Genomic DNA, 16282 nt, shown 5'->3' with positions numbered 1-16282 from the left:
GGACTCCTTCTGCTACCGAAACGGCTCACGTTTTTATTAAGGAAATAATCAGGCTTCACGGGGTCCCCACCAACATTGTATCTGACAGAGGGGTGCAGTTCACCTCCCGTTTCTGGAGAGCCTTATGCGGAGCTCTGAAAATTGAATTGGCCTTGTCCTCCGCCTACCACCCACAGACTAACGGGCAAACAGAACGCACCAACCAAACCCTCGAACAGTATATCAGATGTTTTTCTTCCTTTGTCCAGGACGATTGGGTTTCCCTGTTACCTTTGGCGGAATTCGCCTACAACAATGCCAGCCATGCTACCACCGGGCAGTCCCCGTTCTTTTCCAATTACGGTTTTAACCTGTCTTTTCTTCCCGATATCCCTACAGAATCGCATGTACCAGCAGTTCAGGACACAGTATCCTTTCTTCAGCAGAACAACCGGATCCTGCAGGAGGCTATAACCAAGGCTCAGGCTGACAGCAAGAAGAGTTTCGATCAAGGAAGAAGGGGAGAGTTGATCCTTCAAGTCGGGGACCAGGTATGGCTGTCTTCCTCTAATTTAAAATTAGCATGTCCCTCCAGGAAGTTGGCACCAAAGTTTCTGGGTCCATTTCCCGTTAAAAGGAGGATTAACGAGGTATCTTATGAGTTGTCTTTACCCGATTCCATGAGAATACACCCAGTCTTCCATGTAGCTCTACTCAAGCCTGTCATACCTGACCCCTTCCCTGGTAGAGGAACAAGACCACCCGATCCTGTGCTGATTGATGGCAGTGAGGAGTTCGAAGTGGAGGCCATCTTGGATTTCAGAAGACGACGGGGACAAGGTCAGTTTCTGATTAAGTGGAAGGGCTATGGCCCAGAGAGTAATTCATGGGAACCTGCTACTAACATACATGCCAATAGACTAATACAGGCCTTCTTTGCTGCACACCCAGAGAAAAGACCTACTAGGGGCACCCGGAGGTTGCCCCTTGTGGGGGGCAATGTCAGGGATCCGCTCGTCCTGCGCGATCGGCTCTCCGTGCGCGCGTGCACGTTCGTGCAGCGGGTCGTCGTAGGCACGAGCGTCTTCCAACGCGCGCGCGTGCACGCCGTTCGTGTGTGCGCGCGGTACACGCACGCACGGGCGAGCGTTAGCACGATTGGCGCCAGTGGCCCTTTTTAAAGGCACAGTTGCAGCAGCTCTGTGCTGTCTCGTCTGCAGCTCGTGCCTGTGTATACCTGCTTGTCTACCTGCTACCTACCTGATATCCGACCCGGCTCCGTCTGACCTTGTTGACCTCTCCTGCTCCGACCCCGGCTTGTTTGACCCTTCTTGAACTGATCTCCTGTTGCCGAACTCTGCTTGTACCTGACACCTCTGCTTGTTCCTGCATCGCTACCTTGTATCCTGAGGACCCATCCAACCTGATCCGGTGGCCTGCAGTCCTCAGCCTTCCTACTACTGAGAGTCCCTGCTCCTGAGAACCCTCATCTCCGGATACCTGCTACTGCTCCTGGCTGGACTCTCCTACCCCACTGCGCTCCGGTCTCCCTGTTCCCATTCCAGCGAGACCAGAACCAGAGCCGTAAGAGAGGTCCCCTTCTACTAAGACAGACTCAATACCTGAAGTTCCTAACATTGCCTTTTATATGACTTCATGTCTATAATCAGCTGATCTGAAGAATAAAACAACAGGAGGCCTGTGTTCATCCCAATGCTATAAATTGTTTCTAGACCCCCAGGAAAATCTTTTAAACAAGAGAATGACCGTCCATTTATTGTGAAACATTACATCTCCTGCAATGAAGGGATTTTTGCATTGCTCTTGCCTTTTATCTGCCTCCACCTATATAATCAGCTGATTTGTAGAAGAAAACAGCAGGAGGCCTGTGTTTATTCCATGGCTATAAATTGTTTTCTGGACCCCCAGGAAAATCCATGAAACAAGAGAATGATTGTCCATTTATTGCGAAGCATTACATCTCCTGCAATGAACATATTTTTGCTTTGCTCTTGCCTTTTATCTAACTTCACATATACAATCGGCTGATCTGAAGAACAAAGCAACAGGAGGCCTCTGTTTTTTTCCATGGCTTCAAATTGTTTCTAGACCTGCAGGAAAAATATTAGAAACCATAAAATATTTTTTAAATATTATGGTGTATTGCAGTTCCTGTAGTGAAACAGATTTCTGCATTGCTCTTGCCTTTTATCTGACTTCATGTCTAGAATCAGCTAATCTGAAGAACAAAACAACAGGAATCCTAGGTTTATTCCATGCCTATAAATTGTTTTCTGGACCCCCAGGAAAATCCATGAAACAAGAGAATGATTGTCCATTCATTGTGGTGTATTGCAGCTCCAGTAATTCAACAGATTACTGCATTGCTCTTGCCTTTTATATGACTTCATGTCTATAATCAGCTGATCTGAAGAATAAAACAACAGGAGGCCTGTGTTTATCCCAATGCTATAAATTGTTTGTAGACCCCCAGGAAAATCTTTTAAACAAGAGAATGATCGTCCATTTATTGTGAAACATTACATCTCCTGCAATGAAGGGATTTTTGCATTGCCCTTGCCTTTTATCTGCCTCCACGTATATAATCAGCTGATTTGTAGAAGAAAACAGCAGGAGGCCTGTGTTTATTCCATGGTTATAAATTGTTTTCTGGACCCCCAGGAAAATCCATGAAACAGAAGAATGATCGTCTCTTTATTGCGAAGAATCTGTGGGGGATTTTATTACACGCGGTCTCGCAATCCATTCCATTCCATGCCAACACCAATGGCTCATTTTATTCTGTGTAATTCATTTTAATAGAACAATTTGAGGGAACAATTCTCCCAGCTTGTTCCGGTGAAATATGACACAGCCGAGCATCTTTTCGGAACAATCCACTTTAAGTACCATCATATGGAAACCTCACAATAATATTTAGTGACTACATCTCAGCACGGTCGCTTAATACAGTTTAAAATCTCTATTAACATAATTCAAGCAGAGATTATCATAAAGCCTTTTAATCCACTGTTGCCTAGAAATCAATATAGAACAGCTTAATGTCATGAAAAACATCTTCAGAAGCAAAAATGGATGTCGCAGTTACACTTGAAAAGGTGTACATACAATATATTTGTCAAGTATTGAACTTTAATGGCATCCCAGTCTTAGTCCGTAGGGTTCAACATTGAGTTGGCCCACCCTTTACAGCTATAACAGCTTCAACTCTTCTGGGAAGGCTATCCACAAGGTTTAGGAGTGTGTCTATGGGAATGCTTGACAATTCTTCCAGAAGCACATTTGTGAGGTCAGGCACTGATGTTGGACGAGAAGGCCTGGCTCGCAGTCTCCACTCTACTTCATCCCAAAGGAGTTCTATCGGGTTGAGGTCAGGATTCTGTGCAGGCCAGTCAAGTTCCTCCACCCCAAACTCTCTCATCCATGTCTTTATGGATCACCAAAATTGAGACTCAAGTCTGCTTACCAGATAAATATAACTCCTTAATTATAGGAGTCATAACTTGCTTAGAAAATACCGTCTCCACACCCAGCCTCCCAGTTTCTCCCTCTATACGACAGGTCCTCTTTCCAGGAATTACCAGCACAGGGCTCGTCTCTGCGTGCGTTCAGGTATATGTCAATAGAAAGAGAACCAAAGCTTCCACATAGTGTAAAAATTGCTATATATTTATTTAAAACCACCAAAAATGCAATTACAAGCAAGAACTATAAACAGTGCTTTGTAAAATACCAAATCACATATAAAGCTTTGCACTTCCAAAATATGTGATGACGTCATCGAGAAAAGACAGCTCCGCCCTATGCATTTTGTCACAAATGCCGTCTTCTGGGGCATGATTACTAGTTTGGTTGTAAGAATATTTATATACACAGTAATACCTTGGATTATGAGCATAATTAGTTCCAGAAGAATGCTTGTAATCCAAAGCACTCGTATATCAAAGCGAGTTTCCCCATAGGAAATAATGGAAACTCAGATAAACCGTTCCACAGCCACTGCTTGTCTATGCACTCGGAAACACTTGGAGATGCTCAGAGACACACGGAGACCACTCGGAGATGCTTGTAGATGCTCTAAGACATTTGGAGACCCTCGGAGACACTCAGAACCTGAGTGTTTCCGAGTTTCTCTGAGCATCACCAGTGCCCCTGCACCTTTGGTCAAATGCTGTACTGCACACCCCAGTGACTTAAATCCTGCTCGGCTTGCGAGACAACACTCGCAAAGTGAGTCAGGATTTCTTTTTAAAAATTGCTTGTATTGGGAAACGCTCATAAAACGCGCTAAACGCAATCTGAGGTTCCACTGTACAAGGTAATAAGGAAAACAACACGTTATGGCCACTAGGTGGAGCTGATGATCATATTAACGAAATACTTATTTACTGCGATTGTCAGCGCCATCTAGTGGCCATAACACAGCATTTTCCCGATTCACCCTATCAAGAACGTTCAACCATAATGCTGGGCGTCCTCCAGCCAGGAGGTGGTTGGTTCTGTCTGACTTGCGGTAGCTTCAAACGCACATTGTGAGAAGCTCTCAGTGTGCAGTGAAATCCCAGTATAGGAGAAGACTCTAAAACTGTGCAATACTGTAAGGAAGGAAAGAGGTCGGATTAAAAAACAGATTGCCGTCACAAAGTAAACAATCAAGGTTGGGTTTTGGACCAACATAATCCATTGTTCCCCTAAGGCCGCGTACACACGCGGGGACTGTTCGCTCAACTTTGTCCGCTGAACAGTGTTTCGGCGGACAGTCCGCTCGTGTGTGGGCTTTCAGCGGACAGTTTCAGCGGACAGTCTGCTGAACAAAGTTTTTCGGAAATTCCGAAAAACTGTCCGCTGAAACTTTGTTTCAGCGAACAGTCCCCTCGTGTGTAGGCTTGTTCGTCAAACTAAGTTCCGCGCATGCTCAGAAAGGATTTACACGCCGAAGTTTGCATTGCAGTGTATAGGACGTCGTTTTCTAGTCCCGTCGTACGTGCCGTTCACGTCATCGCGCATGGTTTCAGCGGACTGTTCGTTCGTCGTGTGTGGGCAAGTCCGTCCATGCTAATTTTGAGCGGACTGTCCGCTGAAACTGTTTGACGGACAAAGTTGGGCGAACAGTCCCCGCGTGTGTACACGGCCTAAGTGTTTCTCCCATGGTTGTGTCCTTGACCAATAGACATGGAATTGTGAGCGGACCTTCTGGAGAGGCTTGTTGGGATCTGTAGATCTCTAAGAACTGGGAGGCTTTAAACAGATTTAAAATATATGACATTGAGAAGACACTTACCTGTTATTTCAAATGAGATGGACAGGTACGGTGCCTCGCTTGACTTCGATGAGCTGTGCGAATGGCTGTCTGAAATAAAAGTTCACATGAGACGGAAAAATATTGACAAGGTTTGCAATCAACTTGTTTCAAGAGATGAAATCCACATTGGTCAAATGTCAGAGATTTGTTGCCTTTTTTTCATATTTGCACCTCTTTTATAGCCAGACCTCAGTTACTTTTCCCTCTTTCTAACTATTCTCTCACTGTTTCCTTTTCATTGGTCACGGGTGACCAGTACATACAGAAAGTCCTCCTATGTAAAGACTCATGAGCTGGATTGGGATGATTCTAACCCCGTGGCATTCACTGGGTCAGGAAGCGGAGGGGGGGGGGGGGGAATCACCCCAATGGGGACACAGACCACAATAAATACATGACATGAGACTATTTACTCTGTAAATAAAAAAAATATTTATTTTTGTCTACAACCCTGTTTTAAACTGAGCAAAACTGGCAGAGACCCAGTACCGGCGCATGTGTGCGCATGCTCCATATTCACATTGTAGATAGTGGTGATGAAGAAGAGGGGCAAACCAAGAACTTTTATGCCGCGTACACACGATCAAATTGTCCGGCGTACTTAGTACGCAGAAACGTATTTCACCAGACAATTCGATCGTGTGTGGGCTTCAGTGGACTTTTCCAGCGTAAAGTCCGGCGGATTTAGAAAGTATTTTTGCAGTCCAATCTTGGACTTGGGTTTCAGCGGACAATACATTCGTCAATGTGCTAGTCCGGCGGACTAAGAATGACGCATGCTCAGAAGCAAGTACGAAAAGGAAGCTATTGGCTACTGGCTATTGAACTTCCTTTTTCTAGTCCCGTCGTACGTGCTGTACGTCATCGCGCTAGCAAACGCTGGACTTTCTGTGTGTCCGTGTGTGGCCAAGTCCGTTCGGTAGAAAGTCTGCCGGACTCTCCGCCGGATTGTTTGCCGGACTAATCCGCCGGATTGTTTTGCCGGATTGTTTGCCGGACTTTACGCGGCATTATTTCAGCAAGACAACGCTGGACTCTATGCTCTGGCATTTTTTATTTTTTTATTTTAAGACAGGGGTAAGGGAAAGCAAATCGCTCTAATAGGCACCACTATTCCAATGATTAGCACCTGGGTCCTGTGCTAAGCGTCTGTCCTGCTGCATTATGAGCAAAGGAGGTCACCCACTTGGCACAGGCACCATTCAGAGAATGCTTTGCATTTTTTCAATGATGTCACTGCCCCACCTCTCCACTCCCTCCCATTTCCTCTATGAATGCAAAGCACACTCTGAATGGTGCTTTTGCAGGGCAGCCGCTCCATACAGGCGGGGCAGCTGATAAGGCAGTACAGGCAGCCCTCCTGTACTGGGCCCAGGCCCCATTAGTTCAAAAGCGGGGCCCGGCCAACTGCCAAGACAGCCCTCCTGTACTGGTCCCAGGCCTCATCAGTTCAAAAGGGGTGCACGGGTACCTGCCAAGATAGCCCTCCTGTACTGGGCCCAGGCCTCATCAGTTCAAAAGGGGTGCCTGGGTACCTGTCAAGACAGCCCCCCTGTACTGAGCCCAGGCCTCATCAGTTCAAAAGAGGGGCCCAGGCACCTGCCAAGCAGGAGGGCCAGCAGTACTGTCTTATTGCTGACTTTTGTGCAGTGCTGCTGGCTTCCACTTTTCTTCCACCTGCTGCACTGCAGGAGGATCGGTTCTAGTATCTGCACCCATCCTCCCTGCTGTCTGGGACCTGTGTGGTGTGCCCATTTCCCCCTCAGTGCTGCAATTTTCCCTTCTCTCATCTCCCACCAGCAGCTGCTGAGGACACACAGGTGGGTTACCAACCCGAATGAACCCCCACTCTCCATCCTGAATGAACACACCCCCCTGAATGAATCCCCGCTTCTTCACCCTGAATGAACACACCACCCTGAATGAACCCCCGCTCTCCATCCTAAATGAACACACCACCCTGAATGAACCCCCACTCTCCATCCTGAATGAACACACCCCCCTGAATGAATCCCCGCTTCTTCACCCTGAATGAACACACCACCCTGAATGAACCCCCGCTCTCCATCCTAAATGAACACACCACCCTGAATGAACCCCCGCTTCTCCACCCTGAATGAACACACCACCCTGAATGAAACCCTGCTCTCCATCATGAATGAACACACCATCCTGAATTAACCCCCGCTCTCCATCCTGAATGAACAGACCACCCTGAATGAACCCCCGCTCTCCACCCTGAATGAACACACCACCCTGAATGAACTCCCCGCTCTCCACCCTGAATGAACACACCACTATAAATGAACCCCCGCTCTCCACCCTGAATGAACACACCACCCTGAATGAACCCCTGCTCTCCATCCTGAATGAACACACCACCCTGAATGAACCTCCACTCTCCATCCTGAATGAACACACCACCCTGAATGAACCCTTGCTCTCCATCCTGAATAAACACACCCCCCTGAATGAACCTCCACTCTCCATCCTGAATGAACACACCACCCTGAATGAACCCCTGCTCTCCATCCTGAATGAACACAGTGAGCAAATCACTTGAATGGGTCTTGATGGGTTTTGTTTGATGGGGTGGGGGGGGGGGGGGGGTTATAATTTCTACCATGGCTGCAAAGCATAGCATTGTGGACATTGCATTTTAGCAAAAATACCATTTGATATTTTTGGGGAGAGAGGAGCCCTGTCAGGTAGGTTGTACAGAGCCCTGTGATTTCTATCAGCAGCCCTGCATACAGGACTTGGAAGCCTGTAGAGATCACTGGAGTAGCAGTGGCTACTTAAGTGATTTTTAGTTTCCAGGGGAATCCCTTGGGTATTGTGTATGCATAGTTATATTGGTGGAAGCTGGACAAATGTAACGATGTAAGAAATGCCATACTTTGGGTGGCACAGTGGTGTAGTGGTTAGCACTCTCACCTAGCAGTAAGAAGGGTCGCTGGTTTGAATCCCAACCACCACACTACCTGCCTGGAGTTTGCATGTTCTCTAAGAGGTGGCTTGCGGGTGTGCACACCTGCCAGGAGCTCTGTGAGTGTGATCGCGGGTCCTGCGGACTCGATGTCCACGGGGAACGGGGAAGAACGAGGAAGAACGGGGAGATGCTGATGTACAGTAAACACGCATTTCCTCATTCTGCCTAGTGACAGGACACTGATCACAACTCCCTATAATCGGGAGTGGTGATCAGTGTCGTGTCACACATATCCCCCCCCACTGTTATGCCACGTACACACGTAGCAGACTATCCGGCTGACTAATGCCGGCCATACACGGTTCGAATTTCAAAAGAATTTTCTTTCGAAAATTGTATCTAAGAATATTCGTATAAATTTCGCACCATTAGTGGGCTGCAGCAACAGCCGATTTTCGTGCAGAAATCAAATTTGAGGAATTGGACATGTTGGAAATTTTTTGAAAAACGAACGATTTTCTAATCAATGATGGGAGAATCGTGCGAGAAATGTAATAAGAAAATAAAATGTACGGAAATAAAAGAAAATTTACGGAGATTCCCGGCCCAAAAAATTATTTTCTGTAGCAACATGAGGTGAAATTGAAGGCTTGGTCGGCCGAATTTCGAAAATCAATGGTGGCATCATCGGATCACAATAAAAACAAATTTTCTGATTTTTAAAAGAAAATTAGTTCGAAATTTGACCGTGTATGGCCTGCATTAGTCTGGCGGACTTTCCGCCGGACTTCCCGAACGAGCTACCTGCCCACACACGGTACTTTTGCGGCGGACTCTTTCACTTTTGAAATGAACGGACTCGCCCACACACACGGAGGAAAGTCCGCTCATTTTGAGCGCGGCTCCAGGTATTTCAAAAGTACGGCGGACTGGCACACACACGGCTGTACTGTCCTCCCGAAATGCGAGTCCGGCGGAAAGATTGGAGTGCAAAACTACTTTCTTAGTCCACCGGACTTTTGGGTAAAAAAAAGTCCGCCGGAGCCTACACACGGGCGGATTGTCCGGCGGACTTGAGTTTGTTTGATTGTGTGTACGCGGCATTAGAATAACTCCCTAGGACACACTACTGCTCACAGTAGATTTACTCTGAGCGGGTCGGCAAGTGTTTAAAGCGGAGTTCCGCCTAAAAAAAATAAGAATAAAAGTCAGCAGCTACAAATACTGTAGCTGCCGACTTTTAAAATAAGGACACTCCAGGGTGCCCGCGATGTCCTCTCCCGAAGCTGACCCGTCCTTCGGCTCCAGGTGGAGGAGCCGGAATTGCTAGTAAGGGAATCAGGAAGTGAAGCCCTGCGGCGATTTTGAGTTGCACTGCATGTTCTAAATAGTCCCTGCTGTATTCTGGGACCTGTCTGTCTCCCAGAAGACAGCGGAGGAGGGGCCGGATATGGCGTAGATCGCCGCAGACACTGCGGCGATCATTCGCCAGAAGTGGGAGCAAATACCTAAAATCCGGACAGTGGAAGTACCATTTTGGGGCAAACTCCCAGGTGGGGAGTTGAGTCTGGTCATTAGCCTAGGCTTATGACATCATGCACAGCTCTCTCTATCTCTCTCGTGAGAGTTTGCCAGGAAGGGAGGGGAGTGAGTCATAAGAGGGCCAATGAGAGCTGCAGAGCTGGAAGCATGCCTCTTTGTGTCTGTGTAAATCCCGGCAGTGAACAGGCAGCAGCCTCAGCTGCCCACAGTTAAAATGCAGCCAGACTCAGTGGGGGGAGATTTCTGAAGAATATTTGGCAAGTACAGAATCACAGTATATATAAAATAATATGCAAAGTGGTTGGAGGGAAGCTTCAGAATGGCAAAGATGTTTTTATTGCAACTTATTTGAGCAGACTGCAGTTCCTCTTTAAAGCGGAGTTCCAGTCCCCCATGTCAATATTTTTTTTTTAAACGCTGCTGTCATTTGTTCAACTTTATCTGGCACATTTAGCTAGTTCCTATAGTGTATTCCGGTTAATTTCAGTTTAAAATAAAGAAAGATGACCTTGATCTGGGAAGCTGGCAGGGGCCATGTCCACTGTGGGCATCTGAAGCCCTCTGGTATCTATTTCCTGGGACTAGGTGCAGCTGGCTACCCAGTATGCACCTCCCGATCTCGCGCCTGCACAGTAATGTCACCGCATGGCGCTCCATCCTCCTGACATGTTGCCATAGCAACGGTTTGGAAATAACGCAAAATTTCATCACTAGGCGATTTGCAAGAACTCCTGGGATACATGACGCCGCCATCCCGGGAGCCCTCGCGAATCGCCTGGTGATGTAACCGCCTAGGCAGACGAATTTGCATTGGGAAAAGGATGCTCAGAGGGGATACCATATAAAGCAAGTACATAAAATGGGTGGAACTCCGCTTTAAGGATGTTGTGTACTTTATTTGGTCCATTTGAGTCTTCAAAACAGTTTTTGGTTGTTTAATTTTTATTTACTGCAGACTTCGGACATATCTTGGTCAGTGACGGTTCACACGGGGGTGACCGGTCAGCCTGACAAGTTGGGCTCCATTCAGTGCAATGGAACCGTTCTAATATTAACGACTCCGACTTAGAAAAAGTTCCCTGAGTTTCCGAAGCTGCTTGTACTGACATCTATACAGAAGCCACTTTGCAAGCCACGCTGTACGGGGCGGCTTTAGAGTGGAAGTGAGATTTGGGTGACCCTGTATGAACTGACACTAATACCGCGTACACACGATCAGAATTTCGGCCGGCAAAAGACCATTGAGAGCCTTTCCTTCAGAAAATGCGACTGCGTGTACGCGCCACCTGAATTTAGCTGGCCGAATTCCTGCCAGCAAAAATTTGAGAGCATGTTCTCAATTTTCCCAACGGAAAAACTTTCTATCGCAAATTCCGATTGTGTGTATGCAATTCCGACACGCAAAAACTCACGCATGCTGAGATTCAACTACGAGACAGAAGCTATTGGCTACTGGATATTGAACTTCCTTTTTCTAGTCCCGTCGTACTTTGGTGTAACCGTGTGTATGCAAGACAGCTTGAGCGAAATCCCATCGGAAAAAACCATAAGAGCTTTTTCCGACCAAAATTCCGATCGCGTGTACGCGGCATAAGGGTTTGTAGGTTCTCAATTTGTTTAGCAACGTTTTAATCGGCAACAAAGTAAAATCGGTAAAGCCACACTTTTTGCTCCATAAGGCGCCACACATAAGGCAGGTTCAGGAATGAGCCCCCACCTATCGGAAAATGAATTCTGCAGGAAAGTAAAAGGCTCTTTCTGAGAGATCTGCATTTGGGCTTATCATCATACAACACGGGAGACTTGATTAGCGGCAGGCGCGGCACCGGATGATTGATCAAAGCCTTATTTGATGAAAGTGTGCATAATTTTGTCCACATTACCATACACGATACTCCATAGCTGATATCTGCTGCTTTGTCATTGGGGAACGCCGAGAGCGCTCTTTTATTTTTTTCCCACTCTGCGATATTCATTTTTATTTAGGGATGAATATGGGGATTAGCCTGGAACGCAGAGCCAGGGAACTGTGAAAGGCCCTCACTCTCTCCTATGATGTGTTTGGCTTATTTAATTCAACCGGGCTGACAGCAGATGTACACAAGGATTCTGAGCGACGGATTAGAAATTCAACGGGGTCAGAGATGTTCCAAATGTCTCCGCTATGTGACCAGCAAACCTGTCAATTCAAAGATATGGAAATCTCTGCTGACTTCTTCTTTTTTCAAATGTGAACATCAAGAAAACAGCTAAATACACAGATGAAATACATATAAGGGAGCTGTTTTACCTGCCAAAGGATTTCCAGTGCTGTCCATACAGTCCTGAGACTTACAAAGCTCTGCCACACTGCACAGCCCTCTTTGGCAGGGCAAGAGACCTGATTTTTTTTCTGTTGCAGTTAAGTAACCATGGTGTTTTGCAGTTCGCGGGAGTCACTTTGGGCATGGGGCTTGTGGAACTCAGCTTACCTTGGAGAGTACGGTAATCTCCTTGTCCAGCTCCCCCAGCCCCTCCTATGTGTAAAGCCCCATACACATTGATTTTGATCTGATTTTCTGCTGATTTTTTCCTTCAGATTTACCAAAAGTATATAATATGAGGTCAGACCTTAGGATTTTCAATTTGTATGCAAATCAGGCAGGCCCTTGCACTACATGGTTTTGGTAAATCTGAAGACAAAAATCAGCAGAAAATCTGATAGTGTGTATAGGGCTTTAGTTACCCTGTGTCTATTAGGGGCACAGGGTGACCGAGAGCCCCAGTCTGATCTACACTAATCAGACTCACTGTACAACAACACTGAAATATTGTTTGTGTGTACCGTATATACTCGAGTATAGTCCGACCCGAATATAAGCCGAGGCCCCCAATTTACCCCCAAAAAAACTGGCAAACTTATTGACTCGTGTATAAGCCGAGGGTAAGACATGCCTGTCCATCCCTGTGTGTGTGTCCGTCCATCCCTGTGTGTCCGTCCATCCCTGTGTGTCCGTCCATCCCTGTGTGTCCGTCCATCCATCCCTGTGTGTGTGTGTGTCCATCCATCCATCCCTGTGTGTGTGTGTCTCCATCCATCCATCCCTGTGTGTGTCTCCATCCATCCATCCATCCCTGTGTGTGTGTGTGTGTGTGTGTGTGTGTGTGTGTGTGTGTGTGTGTGTGTGTGTGTGTGTCCAGCCTACCTGTGTCCCGAGCCTTTGTCCCGAGCCTCCGTCCCGTGCCTTGCCTCCTTGCCTCCGTGCCTCGCCGCCGTGCCTTGCCTCCGTCCCGTCCCGTCCCGTCCCGTGGCGTGCCGTGCCTTGCCTTGCCTCCGTCCCGTGCCCTCTTCGTCGGCGCCTCGGCGGCCATTGTAAAATTCAAAAGCTGCGCCGCCGCCTTCGCCTGTGATAGGCGGAACACTGAATTTCCCAGCAGCCTGTGTTCCGCCTATCACGTACATCGTATCATCCTCGTCCGTAGTACGAGGATGATACGATGTCCGTGATAGGCGGAACACAGGCTGCTGGGAAATTCAGTGTTCCGCCTATCACAGGCGAAGGCGGAGCCGGAGGCGCGGCTTTTGAACTATAGAATGGCCGCTGTCTGTCTGCTCGACACGCTGATCGAGCGGGCAGACAGCGATGACTCGAGTATAAGCCGAGGGGGGCACTTTCAGCCTCAAAAAAAGAGGCTGAAAATCTCGGCTTATACTCGAGTATATACGGTATATATATATATATATATATACCGTGTTTCCCCGAAAGTAAGACAGTGTCTTACTTTCTTTTTATCCCCAAAAGCCCCACTATGTCTTACTTTCGGGGTATGTCTTATATTGGGAAAAAAATTGTCGATTTTTTGTTTTAACCATAAAATTAACATTTATTAAAGCGGAGGTCCACCCTAAAATGGACCTCCGCTCATCTGATCCCTCCCCCCCTCCCGGCGCCACAATCGGCACCTTTCAGGGGGGAGGGGGGTGCAGTTACCTGGATAATCCAGGTAACTGCACCCACTTCCGGGCTAGCTGCCTGCGGAACGAGCGTAGGTTACGCCCCCGTTCCGCAAGCGCCCGCCCCCTTCAGGAAGTGCCCCGCTGCCTGCTGGGAAACACACAGCTCCCAGAGGCAGCGGGGACCGTCCGGATTGCGCCGCGCGGCTCGCGCATGCGCAGTAGGGAACCGGGAAATGAAGCCGAAAGGCTCCATTTCCTGATTCCCATACCCAAGATGGCGGCGGGACCCGGCCGCCGAGCGAGCGATCGGCTTCGGGTGCCGACATCGCGGGCGCGCTGGACAGGTAAGTGTCACTATTTAAAAGTCAGCAGCTGCAGTATTTGTAGCTGCTGGCTTTTAAAAAAAAAAAAAAAAAAACGCGGAGTCCCGGTGGACTCCCGCTTTAACAACCTGAACAGTATTGTATTCACCACAAAACAGTTTTATAAAAGGAAGTGCCAAGAATGTCTTGTTACAACATTGCATAACATGTAAAACAATGAAAAATGGTAAGAACGAACAGTGGAATACTGGAAGATAAAACAGATTTATGTGTGATGCAGTACCACCTGCTGTATTTAATCCAGTGTGACACCTGCTGATACCCACTGGGTTACATACAGCAGATGATACCCCAGTATGCCAGTGTGTATGTTTTACTGATGTATGATTAATACTGTGTGCATTACCGTATTTTAAGCAGGAGGCGGCAGTGACAAGTGCAGGGACGGCGCGGTGACGTATGGAGAGGGGGACGGCTCAGGCGTGGGTAGGAGGCGGCGCTCATTAAGATCAGAGGGAAATGGCAGACGCGGCGACGTATGGAGAGGGGGACGGTGCGGATGTGGGCAGGAGGCGGCGCGCAGCTAGATGAGAGGGAGGCGGCAATACCCCCGTGTTTCCCCGAAAGTAAGACATATGTCTTACTTTCGGGGTACGGCTTATATTAGCCGACCCCTCTGAAACTCCCGATATGTCTTACAATCGGGGGTGTCTTACTATCGGGGAAACAGGGTATATATATATATATATATATATATATATATATAATATATATATATATACACCATATTTTTCGCTCCTAGGTTACCTCCTAGGTGCACCTAGGTTTTAGAGGATGAAAGCAAGAAAAAAAATATTCTGAACCAAATGATGTACTAAAATATTTACCAGTGTCAATGAAATGCAGCCTGACCTGTGTAAAAGAAATGCAGCCTGACCGTTGCCACTAAAGCAGCCTGACTTTTGCCATTAATGCAGCCTGAACACTCTCATTAATGTAGCCTGACCTGTGCCATCGCTCCGACTGCTCTGTCTTCTATGTCAGCAGGTGTCAGGTCCAGTCGGGAGGGGACAGCAAATGTACACTGTTATACAAGCTGTACACTCACTACTTTACATTGTAGCAAAGTGTAATTTCTTCAGTGTTGTCACATGAAAAGATAGAATAAAATATTTAAAAAAATGTGAGGGATGTACTTTTGTGAGATATATATATATATATGTATATATATATTTATATAGTCTCTTATACTGTTCTAGACTCTTTACTAGATAGTTTGAAGCGTGGCTGTATCACATTGTTCTGTTGTTTGTGTCTGCCTTTGGAACCACCTATTATGGGATGTAGGATTAGCTGTGAGGAGGAAGGGGGATTCCTCCAACAGCTCTCCTGCTGATTGGACAGTCTACTGATGAGAAGTTTGAATACACCTGTGTCATACTACTGGCGGAGGTAAAATCTTGACCTCTGAGTGTATATGTCTGTGTGCCTCTGTTCATTAAACAGTTAATGTTCTAGTTCAGCAGCCAAAATGAGTACTGCCTATTCTTGGTTGCAAGCAGCTGTAATATCTAATATCTATATTCAGACTGGACGAATCTGTAAATGACAGAAGCACTCAAGCAGAGTGTAGGATGTTCTGTTACACGCTCTACAGTCCCTTTAGCATGGTTTTCTATGGTACACATTTGCATCCATGCGTTTTTTTAAACAGTGTGTTTTTTGAAAGGGTCAGATACTTTTTTTTTGGGTCTTTGTTGAAGGTACTTTGAAAGTGGCAACCAGGCATCCATCTCTAACTGTATGAGAGCTATGGACAGATCAGCAGGGGCAACCTCTATGTAGGACATAAGATTTAGACACTGTATATATTATCCCAGTCACTGTGACTTATCTATTATCCTGAACAAAGGTTTATTTTAGTGCCTCTGTTTCAACAATGATGTGATAGCCTGGACTGCTAACCCTATATGGTAGACCTTATTTGTGGCCTTGTCTGACCTGCGTGTCCGCCTGACATAAATTGGTGCCTGGTCCATATCTGGTTGTTTGGCAGAATGTGTATTGCCTTCAGGGGCTTTTCCTAAAGTCAGCATATACCTATTAAACTCTACTTTATTCATTCCCCTCCAAAACAGCTGAAGAAGCCAACAAGGCGAAATGCGTCAAAGGTTGTGTATCTCCCCCTATATGTGATATATTGGTTTGCATGGCGATCTTCTTCCATGACTGCTAGTTTACACCCA

At 46.9% G+C, this 16282-nt stretch overlaps 1 protein-coding gene across 1 annotated transcript in view; it reads right to left on the bottom strand.

Annotated features, from left to right (window-relative positions):
- THSD7A (thrombospondin type 1 domain containing 7A) overlaps nt 1-16282 on the bottom strand; it is a 443828-nt gene that overhangs the window by 198822 nt on the left and 228724 nt on the right. Inside the window, exon 5 of the mRNA XM_077490719.1 lies at nt 5282-5350. Within this exon, the coding sequence (XP_077346845.1) occupies nt 5282-5350 (69 nt within the window). The remainder of the gene's footprint in view (nt 1-5281; nt 5351-16282) is intronic.

This window comes from Lithobates pipiens, unplaced genomic scaffold, assembly GCF_037356315.1.
Source record: "Lithobates pipiens isolate NorthernLeopardFrog02 unplaced genomic scaffold, aLitPip1_a1.2 Scaffold_19, whole genome shotgun sequence".
NCBI lineage: Eukaryota > Metazoa > Chordata > Amphibia > Anura > Ranidae > Lithobates > Lithobates pipiens.
This window is presented reverse-complemented; position numbering and strand designations above follow the sequence as displayed.